At 44.0% G+C, this 16518-nt stretch overlaps 1 protein-coding gene across 1 annotated transcript in view; it reads right to left on the bottom strand.

The window, feature by feature from the left end:
- The window catches only part of LOC143974426 (FYN-binding protein 1-like), a 449689-nt gene that overhangs the window by 76964 nt on the left and 356207 nt on the right, over window positions 1-16518 (bottom strand). The window contains exon 14 of the mRNA XM_077475803.1: window positions 7325-7358. Within this exon, the coding sequence (XP_077331929.1) occupies window positions 7325-7358 (34 nt within the window). The remainder of the gene's footprint in view (window positions 1-7324; window positions 7359-16518) is intronic.

The following is a 16518-nucleotide window of genomic DNA, read 5'->3' on the forward strand; positions in this document are numbered from 1 at the left end:
CCGAAAGACGGCCACAGAGCGGACGCTAACTGCTGGGAGGCCATCCCTGGACGTCCTCCTGTTTACTTCCGCAATGCACGCATCGGAGAAGTTCTGTGCTGCCCGTGTCCCTCGGACACAGCCAGTCACAGATCGCTGTAAACGGTGAATCACAGTGGCCGTTTACAGCACGATCGGCGTGTCCAATGAGAGATAATCTCATATGTTCTCTCAGTGCCGCTCTCCCTCCTCACACAGACAGCGTGTAAGAAGGGAGAGATAAACGTCTGCAGCGGCCGTAAGTGTAAAAAAAAAAAGTTAAAAAAAGTGCCATGCGCCCCTGTGCCATCCTCCCCCAGTGCCATCCGCCCCAGTGCCATCCTCGCCCAGTGCCATCCTTGCCCAGTGCCATCCTCCCCAGTGCCACCTGCCCGTGCTATCTGTCCCCAGTGCCACATGTTAGTGCTATCTGTCCCCAGTGCCACCTGTTGTCAGTGCCATTTGTCCCCAGTGACATCTGTCATCAGTGCCACGTATAAGTGCATCTGTCATCAGTGCCACGTGTCATTAGTGCCACATAGTGCCATCTGTCATCAGTGCCACATATTAGTGCCATCTGTCATCAGTGCCACGTATCAGTGCCATTTGTCATCAGTGCCACCTGTCAGTGTCACGTGCCATCTGTTGTCAGTGTCACGTGTCATCAATGCCACTTATCAGTGCCATCTGTCATCAGTATCACGCGTCATCAGTGCCACGTATTAGTGCCATCTGTCATCGGTGCCACGTATTAGTGCCATGTATTAGTGCCATCTGTCATCAGTGCCACGTATTAGTGCCATCTGTCATCAGTGCCATGTATTAGTGCCACATGTCATCAGTGCCACGTATAAGTGCCATATGTCATCAGTGCCACGTATAAGTGCCATCTGTCATTAGTGCCCCATATTAGTGCCATCTGTCATCAGTGCCACGTGTCATCAGTGCCACGTATCCGTGCCATCAGTGTCACGTGTCATTGTCCTGGTGCTCCAGGGCCTTCAAAAGTGTAATAGGTAGTCAACAAGTTAGATGTGTAATTTATGCTCCTAGAACACGTGATGGCGCTCCCTGCATGTTGGGTCTCTCTAAGTGGCCAGGCTGTGAAAAAGTCCCACACATGGGGTATTGTAATACTCAGGAGGAGTAGCAGAATTTTTTGGGGGTGTCATTTGTGGTATACACATGTCATGTGAGAGAAATAACCTATTACAATGACAATTTTGTGGAAAAAAATAAAAAAAATGAAAAATCTTAATTTGCAAAGAATTGTGGGAAAAAAATGACAACATCAAAAAGCTCACCATGCCTCTTACTAAATACATTGGAATGTCTACTTTCCAAAAAGGGGTCATTTGGGGGGTATTTGTACTTTCCTGGCTTGTTCGGGTCGCAAGAAGTGAGATAGACCACCAGTACATCAGATGTGATAAATTTTGTATGATTTGCACCACAGCTTGTAGACTCTCTAACTTTCACAAAGACCAAAAAATATCCACTAATTTGGGTTATTTTTACCAAAGATATGTAGCAGTATAAATTTATGAAGAAAAATTAATAATTTGCATAATTTTGTCACAGAAACAAAGAAATATGCGTTTTCTTTCAAAATTTTTGGTCTTTTTTCATTTATAGCGCAAAAAATAAAAACCCCAGAGGTGATCAAATACCACCAAAAGAAAGCTCTATTTGTGGGAAAAAAGGGATAAAAAATTCATTTGGGTACAGTGTTGCATGACTGAGTAATTGTCATTCAAAGTGTGAGAGCACCGAAAGCTGAAAATTGGTCTGGGCAGAAGGGTGTTTAAGTGCCCAGTAGGCAAGTGGTTAAAGCACAGAAATTGTGTTTTCCATGACCTTGCTATAGTTTGCTTTGTCGCCGTAAAATTGTGAGTAATTAGGCTACGTTCACGACAGGTAACATCTCGTTGCTATTAAAATGTGAGTAATTAGGCTACGTTCCTGGCTTGTAACATCTGCTATAGGTTTGTGTAAAATTACATCCAATGGGTCTCTCCGTAAATTTACATGAAAGACCGTATCAACCAGTGTATATAGCCTAATCCATAACCTCCAGACTTTAGGACAGGTCCACCAAATGTGTTTCTTATCTCCCAAATCTGGGCAACCCCGGAGGCAGTTGGACGAGTATGATGGTAGACATTGAGGAAAAGTACCAACGGGACATAACGTTGAAAGAATTTTCAAGAGCCAGGACATTGCATGAAGATTTAAACAGGGCACATTTTACGGCAGTCTCCTGGCTGTGGAGCAGAGGCAAGGTCATTTGCCCATTTGTCACAGTACAGGGGGGTGTGTGATCCAGTATTATTCAGTATAGAGGAATACAGCAAAGAGATTAGGCCCTGGGTAGTAGGGTTGGTTTGACATCTGGTCTCGAAAGTGGTGTACAGTAATGGGTGTTCGTGGTGTTTGGTTAGAGACTTCAAAAAGTGGCGAATTTGCATATATCGAAAACATTCCGATTCAGGGATCTCGTGAGATATTGGTAGGAACAAATACTCCTGCCCGTGAGCAAAGAATGAACCATAGTGAGACCTTTGTGCTTCCACCATTGAAAACTTCAGGAATTTTCCAACCCCGGTGGGAAGAAAGGACAGTTAAACAGTGGTAAAAGTGGGAGGTGCAGGGATATCAGGCATGCAGAATATTTAACCCTTTCATGACCCATTCAAAATTACTTAGAACCCCCAAACATTATATATATATATATTTATATATATATATATTAGCAGAGAATCTAGAGGATAAAATGCCGATTGTTGCAATATTTTATGTCACACGGTATTTGTTGTGTTTTAAACACAATTTTTTGGGAAAAGGGACACTTTCATGAATAAAAAAAACAAAACAAAACAGTACAGTTATCCCAATTTTTTTATATAATGTGAAATATGATGTTACGCTGAGTAAATAGATACCAAACATGTCACGTTTCATAATTGCACACGCTCGTGGAATGGCAACAAACTTTGTTACCTAAAAATCTCCATAGGCGGCGCTTTAATTTTTTTTTACGGTTACCAGGTTAGCGTTACAGAGGAGGTCTAATGCTAGAATTATTGCACTCACTCTGACGATCACGGTGATACCTCACATTTGTGATTTGAACACTGTTTACATATGCGGGTGAGACTTCCGTATGCGTTTTCTTTGCTGTGTGAGCTCGCGGTGACGGGGTGGTTTGAAAAAAAATGTTCTTATTTATTTTATTTATTTTTATATTATTAAATTGTGTTTTAAAAAAAAAAAATTGATCACTTTTATTGCTGTCACAAAGAATGTAAACATCCCTTGTGACAGTAACAGATTGTGACAGGTACTCTTTATGGAGGGATCGGGGGTCTGCACTTCAAAGTATTCAGATCACTGAAAACAGTGTATCGGAATACTTTTTAAAATCCGACGCCATTGGCAGCCGAGTAAACAGGAAGTAATGTTGTGATGTCGCTTCTGTGTTTACATCAAGGAGTCTGGAACTAATTTCTGGCTTTGTTTCAGTCTGTCACTAGCCGCCAGAAGAGCCGGATCGTCGATCGGCCCTCCCGTGCCACTGGGAGGCCCGGGAAGAGCGGCGGGAGGCGGTGGGAGGGGGGACGTCCCCTCCCACTCCTCTGGGATAACTAAAAGCTGCCTCGGTTGTTATCCTCAGAAAGCCGACCGCCTATTCTAAACAACGGTACCAGGATGATGCCTGCTGCAGGCATCATCCCGGTATAACCCCCGAAACCCGAGTACGCACATCTGCGCACGCTCGGAGGGAATGGGTTAATCAGAATCGGGTTTAGAGGTTTAGGGTAATGCACAGGGGGAATCCATGGTATGGGAGAAAGAGGAATTGGATTAATATCTAAGCCATCTATAAAGGTCCATAGCGGAGCCGAATTACCTGCATGTAATTGGACGATGCGAACAATCTGGGCTTTGTAATAATAGGCAATATTGGGAACTCCCAACCTCCCCAACCCACTAATTTTCGGTGTATACAGAAGGGATCTATTAAGCCACAGATAAATTTTAGGGTACGACATTGCAATATGTGGAGGACAAGGGGGGCTGGGACAGGAAGAACCCTAAATGGATATAGCAGCTTGGAAAGAGAGACATTTTAACAGCGTGAATACAGCCCATCCAGGAGATTTGGGGAGTAGCCCAAGTGTCTAGCAGATGTTTCATAGAAGATATAAGAGAGGGATAATTAGCGGCATAAAGAGAGTGAAAGGAAGAGGTAAGATGAACCTCCAAGTACGGCAGTGAAGATGTCCACTGGCATTGAAAATGCGTTCGCAAAGAGTTGTAGAGGGAATCTGTTAAAGAAACATTCAAGGCCTGTAAGTTGAACAGGTTGATATGAAGACCCGATATAGCTGCAAAGTTGCCCATGAGATAGACGAGGTTTGGCAAGGTGCTGTGTGGACAGGAGGCATATATAAGCAGTTTATCTGGAAAGATTGCCAACTTGTGGGTTACGCCCGACAGCTCCACTCCCTGTATATTCAGATTAGCAAGTATATGGGCAGCTAAAGGTTTCAGTGCAATAATAAACAAAATTGGGTACAAGGGGCAGCCCCACCTCATGGCTCTAGCAATAGAGAAAGTGGAAGACTCATCTAAAAGGGGGGTGGGGAAGTTTGGGGCTTTAAATGAGGCACATTATATGTACCTCCATCCCGAGTATGAGTACGTAATTAAAAAAGGGGGAATGTGGCACTTTAAATTAGGCAATTGACTTGTGGAGGTAGAGTGGTTGGTAAACATTATTTATTTGTAATATAAAAAACAGATAAAAAAAAGTATTTTCATATATCTGCACATACACATGCCAAAAACGTAATAGTTACATATATGTCAACTTGGCAGCACATAAGAGATAGTAATTAATGATAGAGTATAATACAGGTTATATAATACAAGTGGAAGACTCATAACCCATATATTTCACTGAGGCTGAAGGGGAGCGATATAGGGAGTCAAACCAGCACAAACATCTGACGCCTAACCCTCTATGGCGTAACACTGCTCGCAGTTAAATCAAGGAGCGAGTATCAAAGGCTTTGCATAGTGGGTAAGGAGAAGAGATGTTATCTACTGTTTGATGTAAGGGGACGAAATCCACCTGAACCTTGTAGATTAGAGTATGAATGACCTTGTTCAATCGAGATGCGAGAATTTTATTCAATAGTTTCAGTTTCAGATAAAAGTTCAGCAAGGATATCAGGTGACAGTTAGCCCAAGATTGTGTGTCCTGATCCAGTTTTGGTATCATTACTTTGATGGCTCATAGGATATTGGGGTTAAGGCTGTCTCCGTCCCTAAGGCTAATAAACATGGAAGTGAGAGGTATGAGCAGTTTTTCATTTTCAGATGCGGAACCTGCTTACCCTCTAATAGCTGTATGTGCAGAATTATTACCTTTGTCTTTAGGCCTGACAGATTATGAGAACAGGGGGTTGCCTACAGCAATAAGAACTTGTTTTTTGGTGCTCTGAACAATGTGGTGATTTGGTGCAAGGGGGAACCCATCAGCCAAAATAACAGCTGAACTTGCTTTTCCATCCCTCTGGCACATGGACCAATGGGCATATAGGCATATTTTTGGCTCATTGGATCAGCATGGTAACCAGCAGTGATAACAATGCACCCTCAAAACAGTAGGTGTAAGTGGTAATGGCCCCTGAACAGCAATATTGAGCACCTGCAGAAAATATACTGTACCTTAGCAACAAACTGGCTAATTTTCTTTCTGTCTTCTCCAACTGCATACCATAGCCAGTTGCAAGTGCAAGAAAATGGTCACTGGGCACAGAAGGAAAGTCATACACACTCTCTAGTTCGCTGATTGGTTATATTTTAGATTTAGTGATGTATACATTATGTAAGAACAAATCTAAGTTTGGAATAGGCTTGGAAATGGCTAGGACAATTAAAACATATTTTAGCCTACCTTAAACTGCTAAAATGCTCTACTAGCCTTGTGAAATGGGCTTCTCTTTTTACAGATTATCTGTGATGTTCCCATGAAATGGAATTCCGCTCTGAAGATACTCACAGTACTCTGAGTAATGACAACACACCACCACAGAAATGAGTATGTGCTTTCCACAGGCTCACAATATATTTCAAGTTTTGTCTGGCAGGCTCCCATCCAACATACTGCTGCTTTTCTGATTTAAAATGAATAATGAATGTTATATTTAACATCATGATTTATACCCACTAGCTGATGCTGGTGCTGCCTCTATACAGCCCATCAAAGTTAATGAATAAATAAAAATATATCTAATAAATAATGCAATCCTTTTTTTCCTCTTTTGTCTTAATTGCATTTTCTTCTGCTTGTCCAACCTGCTTAGATCTTCACATGTCTCATTACCAGTACTACAAGATATTGGTGAAAGGAAATATAATTTTCAACATCCTTCCTAAAACACAATTTCCCCCCTGTAATATTTTTTATTGACTACTTTCTAGATGTGTTTAGGGTGTTCTAGATGTGTTTAGGGTCAGAGTTGTGTGTTTTAGCCCAACAGGTAACACTTTTTTTTCTGATTTCCCAGGAAAAAAAATACGAATCCTATCCCTAATGGCAATAGTGAAAAAGATCAGTTCATGGAATTAGGCATCTTTTCTATGGCACAGATTGTAAACTAAAACTGAAACTAAAGTTTGGCTCCTAAAATTGAGAAATGCATTATGCAAGCTCAGCTTTTTTTCTCTGAAGTCAGAGCTTCTACCATAGACACCCCTGAAATACACATCTTTGTTTTGATAGAAAAGATTAGCGCATTGCACTAAATACAGGAGTGTGGTGTTGCAGACCTTCAACTTTAGAACCTGAGCTACAATTAGCAGATTCAGTACCTGGGTTCAGGCGCTCTCTCTGGGCACTTATGAAGGTAAAATAGGTATGTTCAGGCAACTCTTGGTACCTGATTTTCAGTCACCAGTATAATCTAAATTCTACAACAGGTTTATTTTATGAAATTTGCCTATCGTTACAACCTGTGAATTTGGAAAGCTTCCACTATGGGAATTTTCTAGCTTACTGTATCTATTCATATCATACCTTTAATCTGGTAATTACATCCTTTAATCTCAATAGTAGGATAGTTCCATCTTGCATTTGTTACCTGGATGTGTGACTTTTAAATGATAGAGAAACAGGCTTCTGCTGTAGACTCCAGCAACAGCACACATAATGCAGTGTTTCTGAACTCAAGTGGATTCAAAGGTACAGAATAATTATGTAAATAATTCTTGAACGTTTTAATAACGCATTACTTACAGTTGTAAAACATATCTTCTCTTTACATAGCCATCTAAAAAAAAAAAAATTGAATGACAACATTAATGACTTGTGTGCCATCTGTAAAAAAAACATCACTCTGATGACATAGCGTTCTTAACTTATTGCTGGCTTTGTAAGCAAGAATCCCCACTGTAATACCCCTTGCAATGAGGAAATATGTCAGTAGAAGTACATACTGTATTATAGAATAATACAAATAAAATATTATTCCCCACTTCCAGCTATCCAAGTGTGACCTCCAGTAAGCAGAATTCACAGCCTCCTTAAAGCTACTATAGTAGCTACTCTACTATCATATTTGGGCATCAACCATAGATATAAGTTGGCTGCTTTTTGCACTTATTAGTGGCAAAGAGACTTGTAGCCAACTCATCTTTATGGTTGATACCTGCATATACATACCAGTTTTATTATTTTTTTCTCTGCTTATGGAGGAATTTTCAATTTTTACCAAAACAACAAAAACAAGGGGGAGAAGGAAAAAGAATAGGAATAAGGAAGTAAGAAGCGAGAGAAGGAAAAAAAAGGGGGGGGGGGGGGGGAAATGCCAACCACACTACGACTAATTCCAAACCTGGGATTACAAATAACAAGAATATTGAACTTCTATTGCACCATATATATTCAAATAATGGGATTTTTATATACAGCTTACCTGTAAAATCCTTTTCTTGAGAGTACATCACGGGACACAGGAGCTTCATTACATAGTGGGTTATATAGGCACCTCTGGTGATTGGACACTGGTTAACCCCAATTAAGGAGAATTCCTCCCCTATATAACCCCTCCCATATGGGAGGCACCTCAGTTTTGTAGCAAAGCAATAGGAAACCACGTAAAACCCAAGAGGGACGGGAGCTCTGTGTCCCGTGATGTACTCTCAAGAAAAGGATTTTACAGGTAAGCTGTATATAAAAATCCAATTTTCTTGATCATACATCACGGGACACAGGAGCTTCATTACATAGTGGGATGTCCCAAAGCAATGCTCAGATTGAGGGGAGGGAGACACAGATCATAATTATAGACCGCCATGGACCGGAGGACCTAAACTGCAGGTTGCAGTACACTGCGCCCGAAGGCGATATCCTCTTGTCCTCTGACATCCACCTGATAGAATCTGGTGAATGTGTGGACTGATGACCAAGTTGCAGCCTTACAGATCTGAGCCAGGGAAGCCTGGTGATGCACTGCCCAAGAAGCACTTACAGCCCTAGTAGAGTGTGCTTTCATCCGAAAAGGAGGGGTTTTCACTTTAACACTATAGGCTTGAGATATAATCTGTCTAATCCACCTTGAGAGAGTGGATTTTGACACCGGCAAAATAAACAAGAAATCAGTTTTCCTTATCTGAGCAGTTGCTTGAAGATATATACTGATTGCTCTAACCACATCCAAAGTGTGCAAAGATTCTTCTTCTGCGGACTGTGGGTCCGGAAAAAAGGATGGTAGGATTACGTCTTGATTCAAATGGAATCCCGAAACCACCTTAGGTAGAAAGGACCTGTTGGGACGCATGACCACCCGGTCCTTATGAATAATTAGATACGGCTCCTTGCTGGAAAGAGCTGCTAGCTCTGATACTCTTTTAGCCGTGGATATGGCTACCAAGAAAACCAATTTTTTAGTCAGGAGAACTAATGAAGCCAGATGCAAAGGTTCAAATGGTTGCCCCTGCAAAGCCGAGAGAACCAAATTCAGATCCCATGGGCATACCGGAGGTTTGACTGGCGGTCTTATCCGCATGGCCCCCTGGATAAAAGCCCGCACCAGGGAATGCGATGCAAGCGGCTTCTGAAAAAACAATGACAGGGCCGAAATCTGCACCTTGATAGTACTTATGGCCAAATTCATTTCTAGGCCTGACTGGAGAAAAGCCAAGATCCTGCTAATGACATACTTTCTAGGATGCCATTTCCTGAGTTCACACCAGGAAACATATGCCCTCCAGATTTTGTAATAAATAAGCCTGGAGACCGTCAAATTTAGACTGTGTAAAGCAGGATGGTAAATTGGACCCTGTGAGAGCAGATCTGGCCGGAGAGGGAGGATCCATGGCCTGCCTACTGCCAACTTCATAATCTCTGCATACCACGGTCGCCTGGGCCAAGCCGGGGCCTCTAAAAGGACCGAATTTGTCTCCCTCTTGACTCTTCCCAGGAACCGAGACAGAAGCGGGCTCGGGGGGAAGGCATAGATCAGATTGTACTGATCCCAGGGAACTGTCAGAGCATCTGACCCCTGAGCAAGTGCATCTCTTGTCCTTGACACAAAATTGTCCAGTTTCCTGTTGAACCTGGATGCAAACAGATCTACGTCTGGAGTACCCCATCTGTGACATATGTTCCAAAACACGTCGGGGCGCAGAGCCCATTCTCCTGGGCACAACTGCTGGCGGCTCAGAAAATCCACCTGACAATTTTCCACTCCTGGAATGAAGACTGTAGAAAGACACGGAATATGCTTTTCTGCCCAGAAAAGTATGCGATTCACCTCTTTTTGCGCAACCAGACTCCTGGTACCGCCCTGGTGATTGATATAAGCCACTGCTGTGGCATTGTCGGACTGAACCCGAACAGGGAGACCTCGTAGTCTGTAAGACCACTTTATGAGAGCCATATAAACTGCCCGGATCTCCAAGACATTTATGGGCAATAGCCTCTCGATCGCAGACCATTTCCCCTGCGAGCACATCTCCTCCAACACTGCTCCCCAGCCTGTCAGGCTGGCATCTGTCGTGATAATCTTCCATGGAAGAGGAAGAAAAGTTTTGCCCTTCAGCAAATTCTTGGTTTGTAACCACCAGATGAGACTCTTGCGTGTCCCTGGGAAAAGACGCATAGGAAGATCCAAGGATTGGGGCTTCCTGTTCCAAGCCGCAAGGATGCATCTTTGCAGAGGCCTTGAGTGGAACTGGGCAAATGGGACGGCCTCGAAGGAGGCGACCATTTTCCCTAACAGTCTCATGCACAACCGAATGGGGGATAATCTCCTGCCCAGAATTAGGTGCACCAGATCCCCAATGACCAAGGCTTTTGGCCTTGGAAGAAACACCTTGCCCTGAGCGGTGTCAATGATCATACCCAGGTATTCCAACCTGGTGGCAGGCTGTAGGGACGACTTTTCTAGGTTTATAATCCAACCTAGGCGTTCCAGGTGTTCTAGCGTTTTGGTAACGCTTTGGTTCAGGAACGCTACTGTTTTCTCCATGAGAAGTAAATCGTCTAGATAAGCCATGACGGCTATACCCTGAGCCCTTAGGTTTGCCAAGAGAGGGTCCAGAATCTTTGTGAAGACTCGAGGGGCCGTAGCAAGCCCGAACGGCAAGGCCACAAATTGAAAAAGGCGCCGCCCTACTGCGAACCTTAGAAATTTTTGGTGTGCGGGAAAAATTGGCACATGGAGATATGCATCTTTGATGTCTATTAATGCCATAAACTCTCCCCCTTGCAGGGAGGAGACCACAGTGCGGATTGACTGCATTCGGAATGACCGGATGCGTAAAAACCGGTTCAGATCCTTCAGATCTAGGATAGGTCTGACACTTCCATTTGGTTTCGGAACAGTGAAGAGATTCGAGTAAAACCCTGAACCCTGTTCTTTTGGGTCCACTTCTACTATTACCCCCTGGGATAGTAAGTGATCTAAGGCCAGAAATAGTGTTTTTTGCTTTACTGGATCCCTGGGGATCCTTGACCTTAGGAAACGAGAAGGTGGAATCTCCTGAAACTCTAGCCTGTAACCCAGAGATACCGAAGAGATCACCCACTTGTCCCGGATCTCTTCCCGCCAGGTTCCTGCAAACTGCAGGAGCCTTCCCCCCACTCGGCCGAACGGGGGCGTCCCTTCACAAGGAAGTTTTTGGGATCTGCTTGGCAGGCTTCCGCCCCCAAGTCTTTTTCTGCCCCTGGGCTCAGCCCTGAGCCTTTCCTATAGAGGAGGGTTGAGAAGGCCGTCGCCACTGCTTAGAGCTTGATGCTCCGGGAGAGAGAGCATGCCTGAATGAAGGACGCTTGCTCCTTTTGACTGGAAGGAGAGTAGATTTACCTCCTGAAATTTTTTGGACGAATTTGTCTAATTCTTCTCCAAACAAACGTTCCTCTTTAAACGGGAACCCAATCAAATGCCTCTTGCATGACAGCTCAGCTGCCCAATTCTTTAGCCATAGGGCCCTTCGCATGTGTACCCACATGAGGGACAAACGTGATGCTTGTTGGACCGAATCCAAAATCGCATCAATCATGAAACACAGAATATGAGGCATTTCTGCATATTTCTCTACTTCCTCGCTGGGAAGGAGCCCAAGCATCTGCTTAACCTGTTCCTTGAGGAACTGGCACAACCCCACGGCTGCGACTGTAGGTTGCACTACAGCACTAGTCATGGAAAATGAGGCAAACAGTTTATCGGGATGTCCCCAATCCTCATACAACAATTCATCCATTAAGGGATGAATTGGAAAGGTATAGGCAGTCTGTGGGGCTTTCCTGACTCCCAGGGAAGAAACAGAGGACGTAGCGACTTCAGCAGCAGGCATTCTGAATGTGGTACGCAACAATTCAGTATAATACTGCACCTGTTTTCTGAGCGCCTGGGAGGAGGGGACTCTCTCCTCTTCCTCTGAATAATCCGACTGCTCCTGATCCCTGTCCCAAGACAGGGATCTCTCCTCATTTTCAGAAGAATCATCTGAGAGAGGAATTTCAGCAGAGGGAGGGGATCTACCCCTTTTCCTGCTATCTTTCAGGGAAGCAGAAATAAAATTCATTATTCTCCCTTCAAAACCCTCCAATGTAGCCCTAAGGGAGTCCTCAGTGACATATACCGGGGCTGGGACATTAGGAGAGGCTGCAAAACCTGACAGGGGCACTGACTCCTCCTGAGAGGCTGGCTCTAGTCTTGCAGGGGGGGTGGTAACTTCCGGGCACTTTTGAAACCCCTGGACCTAGGCGGTGATTTACCAGAGCCTTTGTTACCTCCCCCTGAGACCCTCTTACGAGGAGACATAGTCCTAAGCTACAAAGCAGAGGTACTAGTACAAGTGCAATCACTGTTGTGCTTAAAGTCTCAAAATAAATATATATGCTTAAACTGCACAACCTGATGCTGAGTAGGTGTCTAAGGTTTGCCTGGATCCAATCCCCACAGATGCTTACTGCCCACAGCTCCTGTGTCTCCACTTACAGCCCCCTGACGCTCTGGGCTTTTTAAATCTGCCACCTGCGCAGTACAGCGCCGTGCACACTGACATGCACAGCTCACAACCACACTCCCCCCTCCTCTATTAGGCCAGGAGGACCGCGGAATCCAGGGGGGAAAAGGAGAACTCCACCGGAGCTGCGTGGGACCCCCAGACTACGTGGGGCCCCTGTATTACCTTGTTGTGGCAGGGACTGCAGTGGAGACGTGAGACAGCTGGAGAACCAGGCTTCACTGAGCGTTTGTACTGAAAGGCATGTAAGTATGCATCAGGCTGCTCTTACTCACTCTAGTGGTGGAAACCAGGTAAGACATACAACTACTCAAAATTTAAGAAATCCATCATATAATTATATATATAGGATTAACTTCCCTTACCTGTCCTCGCCGCAGGAATTGCTGAAACAGACAAATTCCAGCCTTCACCCATCACGGCGGGAAGTGTTAGCCAACCTTCAGGTTTATCTGGGGCTCTTTCTCGGAAGAGCCTCCTACCTGGACCATGTAAAAGACTCTGCCAGAAACTTTTGTGTGCTCTGTGTAAACAGTACACCAAGTCTGGTTTTCCCAGAGCCCAGTCTTCCAATAGGAGAGGACTTACAGGCCAAACCTCGTTTCTCCGGCTGACGAGGCCCGGGTACCATACCATCTTGGGAGTCAAATATCGGCCAGAGGTATGGATCCGGTTTGTTGTAGCCCTTAGGCCCCCGCAGGGACCTGTACAGAGCTAAAGTTTTACGTGACCAACCACCATAGACACTGGCGAAAAAACTGAGGTGCCTCCCATATGAGAGAGGTTATATAGGGGAGGAATTCTCCTTAATTCTCCTTAATTGGGGTTAACCAGTGTCCAATCACCAGAGGTGCCTATATAACCCACTATCTAATGAAGCTCCTGTGTCCCGTGATGTATGATCAAGAAAATATATGGGTGCCTTTGGCCAATCATGGCTCAGGGGGACTAAGTCCACGCCCCACACTATATAAGGCTTCTTACATAGTGGCTGTGTTTAGTGTGTGGTTGGAAATAGATTGAGCTAGATTAGGCAGGCAAGTTAGTTAGTGGCAGTGTATTTGATATATATATATAAAACACAGTGTATTGAAGTGGTTAGGGGAACCAGGACCAAAAGAAAAATAAATTATGTATGGGTCCCCCCAAAATCCATACCAGACCCTTGTACAATAATGCAACCTGGCAGGCCGCAGGAAAAGGGGGGGTGAGAGAGCCTCCCCCCTCCTGAACCATACGAGGCCACATTCCCTCAACATAAGGAGGGAATTTTGGTTTCCCCCCAAAGAACCTTGTCCCCACGTTGATGAGAACAAGGGCCTCATCCTCACAATGCTTGCCTGGTGGTTGTCGGGGGTCTGTGGGTGGGGGGCTTATCGGAATCTGGGGGCCCCCAGATACCACCCCTCCCATGTGAATGGGTAGGGGCCTACCCATTCACCAAAAAAGTGTCGAAAAAGTTAAAACGACAGCAGACAGTTTGACAATTCCTTTATTTAAAAAAAAAAGTGTCCCGCGATGTCCATCTATCTTCAATCATGGCGCTGACAGACCCCAATAAATAGAAAAAAGAACTCTGCCTCGATGGGAGGCGTCCCACCGACTGCAGTATTTTCACGGTGACAGCTTTTACATCACCGGGTGGCCTCGCCCTTGCCTATATAACAGCTGTCACCGCGAAAAGACAGCAGTCAGTGGGACACCTCCCATCGAGGCAGAGTTTTTTGCTTTGTTTTTTATATTTTTCAGGACGGGCACCGTGATTGAAGATGGATGGGCATTTTTTTTTTTAATAAAGGGATTGTCAAAAACTGTCTCCTGTTGTTTTTACTTTTTTGGTGAATGGGTAGGGGTACATTGTACCCCTACCCATTCACATGGGGGGGGCTGGATCTGGGGGCCCCCTTGTCAAAGGGAGCTTCCAGATTCCGATAATCCCCAGCCCGCAGACCCCCACAATCACCGGGCAAGGCTTGTGGGGATGAGGCTCTTGTCCCCCCATCAACATGGGGATAAGATGCTTTGGGCCCCCCAAAGCACGCTCCCCATGTTGAGGGCATGTGGCTTGGTACAGTTAAGGAGGGGGGGCACTCTCTCACCCCCCCTTTTCCTGTGGCCTGCCAGGTTGCATGCTAGGATAAGGGTCTGGTATGGATTTCGGGGGGACCCCCACTCTATTTTTAAAAAAATGTTGGCATGGAGTTCCCCTTAATATCCATACCAGACCTAAAGGGCCTGGTATGGACTGGGGGGGGGGGGGCCCATGCCGTTTTTCTCAATGATTTTTATCCATATTGCCTGAATTCGGCAATACATTACAACCGCAAGCAATTTTAAATGTAATTTTTTCCTTTAGAAATAAAATTTTGTTGCGGTACTGTTATAAACATGGGACATTTTTATTGTTTTACTTCAAGCATTATTAAAACCACTGTTCCTGAAAAAACATCCTTTTTAAAAACTTTTTTTTGCATTGATACATGTCCCCTGGGGCAGTACCCGGGTCCCCATACACTTTTTATGGCAATGCATAGGTTGGACTTGATGGACTTGTGTTTTTTTTTTCAACCACACCTACTACTATCATAAGACTTTAAAATGAACACTTGATTTTTCACGTTAGTGTCCCATAGACTTTAATAGTGTTTGCATGTTCACACACATTTTTTTGTCTGTTCACATGTTCTGGTGCGAACCAAACTGGTGGGTGTTCGGCTCATCCCTACTAACAACTATATATCATTAGAATACTATAATATCAGGGATCTAATATTGTATTATAATATAACGAAGTCTTTTTAAAATCAAACCAACATGCCCATATCTTTAAATGTTTGTCAGCCATACCCATGGTATTGTACCTAAATTCTTCCTTATAACATATCATCTATTTTTCGTAAGCTAAGTTCGGTATAGACTTTTGCTTCCAATACATAGGTATTAAGGATTTTGCTGTGTCTAACAAATGCAAGATTATTTCATTTTTATATCTAGATATTGATTGGGAAGTAAGGTGAAATAAAATAACCCAAGGATCAAACTTGATTGTATCTTTTTGTATTATATACGCCATATTAATAACTGTACATACCAGTTTTAAAGAGGTTGTAAACCTTGTAGCCATATGTTGTAATCAGAAAACCTAGTTATTTCTAGCCTGATTAGAAGAATACCCTCCAATGGAAGGGGAGTTTGTAGGCACATCAACAAAGATTCTCCACATGTTTAAAAAAACTAATTTTATTTAGCAAGATAAAACATGTAAAAAATAAAAGACACCCACGTCTAGGTGATCTACCAAAAAATATCCAACATTTATAAATAGGATATAAGCAGGCGCTGTTTATGCTATCCAACCGGATTAACAAACATGAATAAGAAACAGGCAGCATTTGCTAGTGCATAAACTTAATATTTATACTAAAAATACTATAGTGAGTACTATGAATACCACTATGATGGTGATAGCAAACAATATCCCAAAGCATGCTTCATAAATAAAGTGACACTGTAGAATCAAAAAGTCTTTTTGTGCAATATAAAGTGCTTCATGCCTTGTTTCCAAAGTACCCCCCGTGTTTCCCCCACGTGCAATGGTTTATTCACTCTACACTCACCAGATGTTGGTGACACCCTTGCTATATAGTAAGAAAAGTCAACTAGGCTTACAGGTCTTATTTAGGGGGACCTGTTCCACTCTCCCTGGTGTTCTCTGGGAACTCACACAGGTCCAGACTCCTTCCTGTTGCAATCCCAGAGCCTTTGTAGTAACTTTCTCGTGTTCCCTTCGACCTCCTGCACTCTGGGGCCTCTGCAGTCTCACTGCTATGCTGATCCCAGCCCACATGACCTTCAGTATTAGGGGAGGTTTGCCAGGGGGGTTCCTTCAAAAACAGAGGATCACTCAAGGCACTCTAGTCGATGCTGGCAAGCACTAGGCTCTTTGGCACCTGGCAA

The sequence above is a fragment of the Lithobates pipiens genome, unplaced genomic scaffold (genome assembly GCF_037356315.1).
Source record: "Lithobates pipiens isolate NorthernLeopardFrog02 unplaced genomic scaffold, aLitPip1_a1.2 Scaffold_13, whole genome shotgun sequence".
In the NCBI taxonomy this organism is placed as follows: Eukaryota; Metazoa; Chordata; class Amphibia; order Anura; family Ranidae; genus Lithobates; species Lithobates pipiens.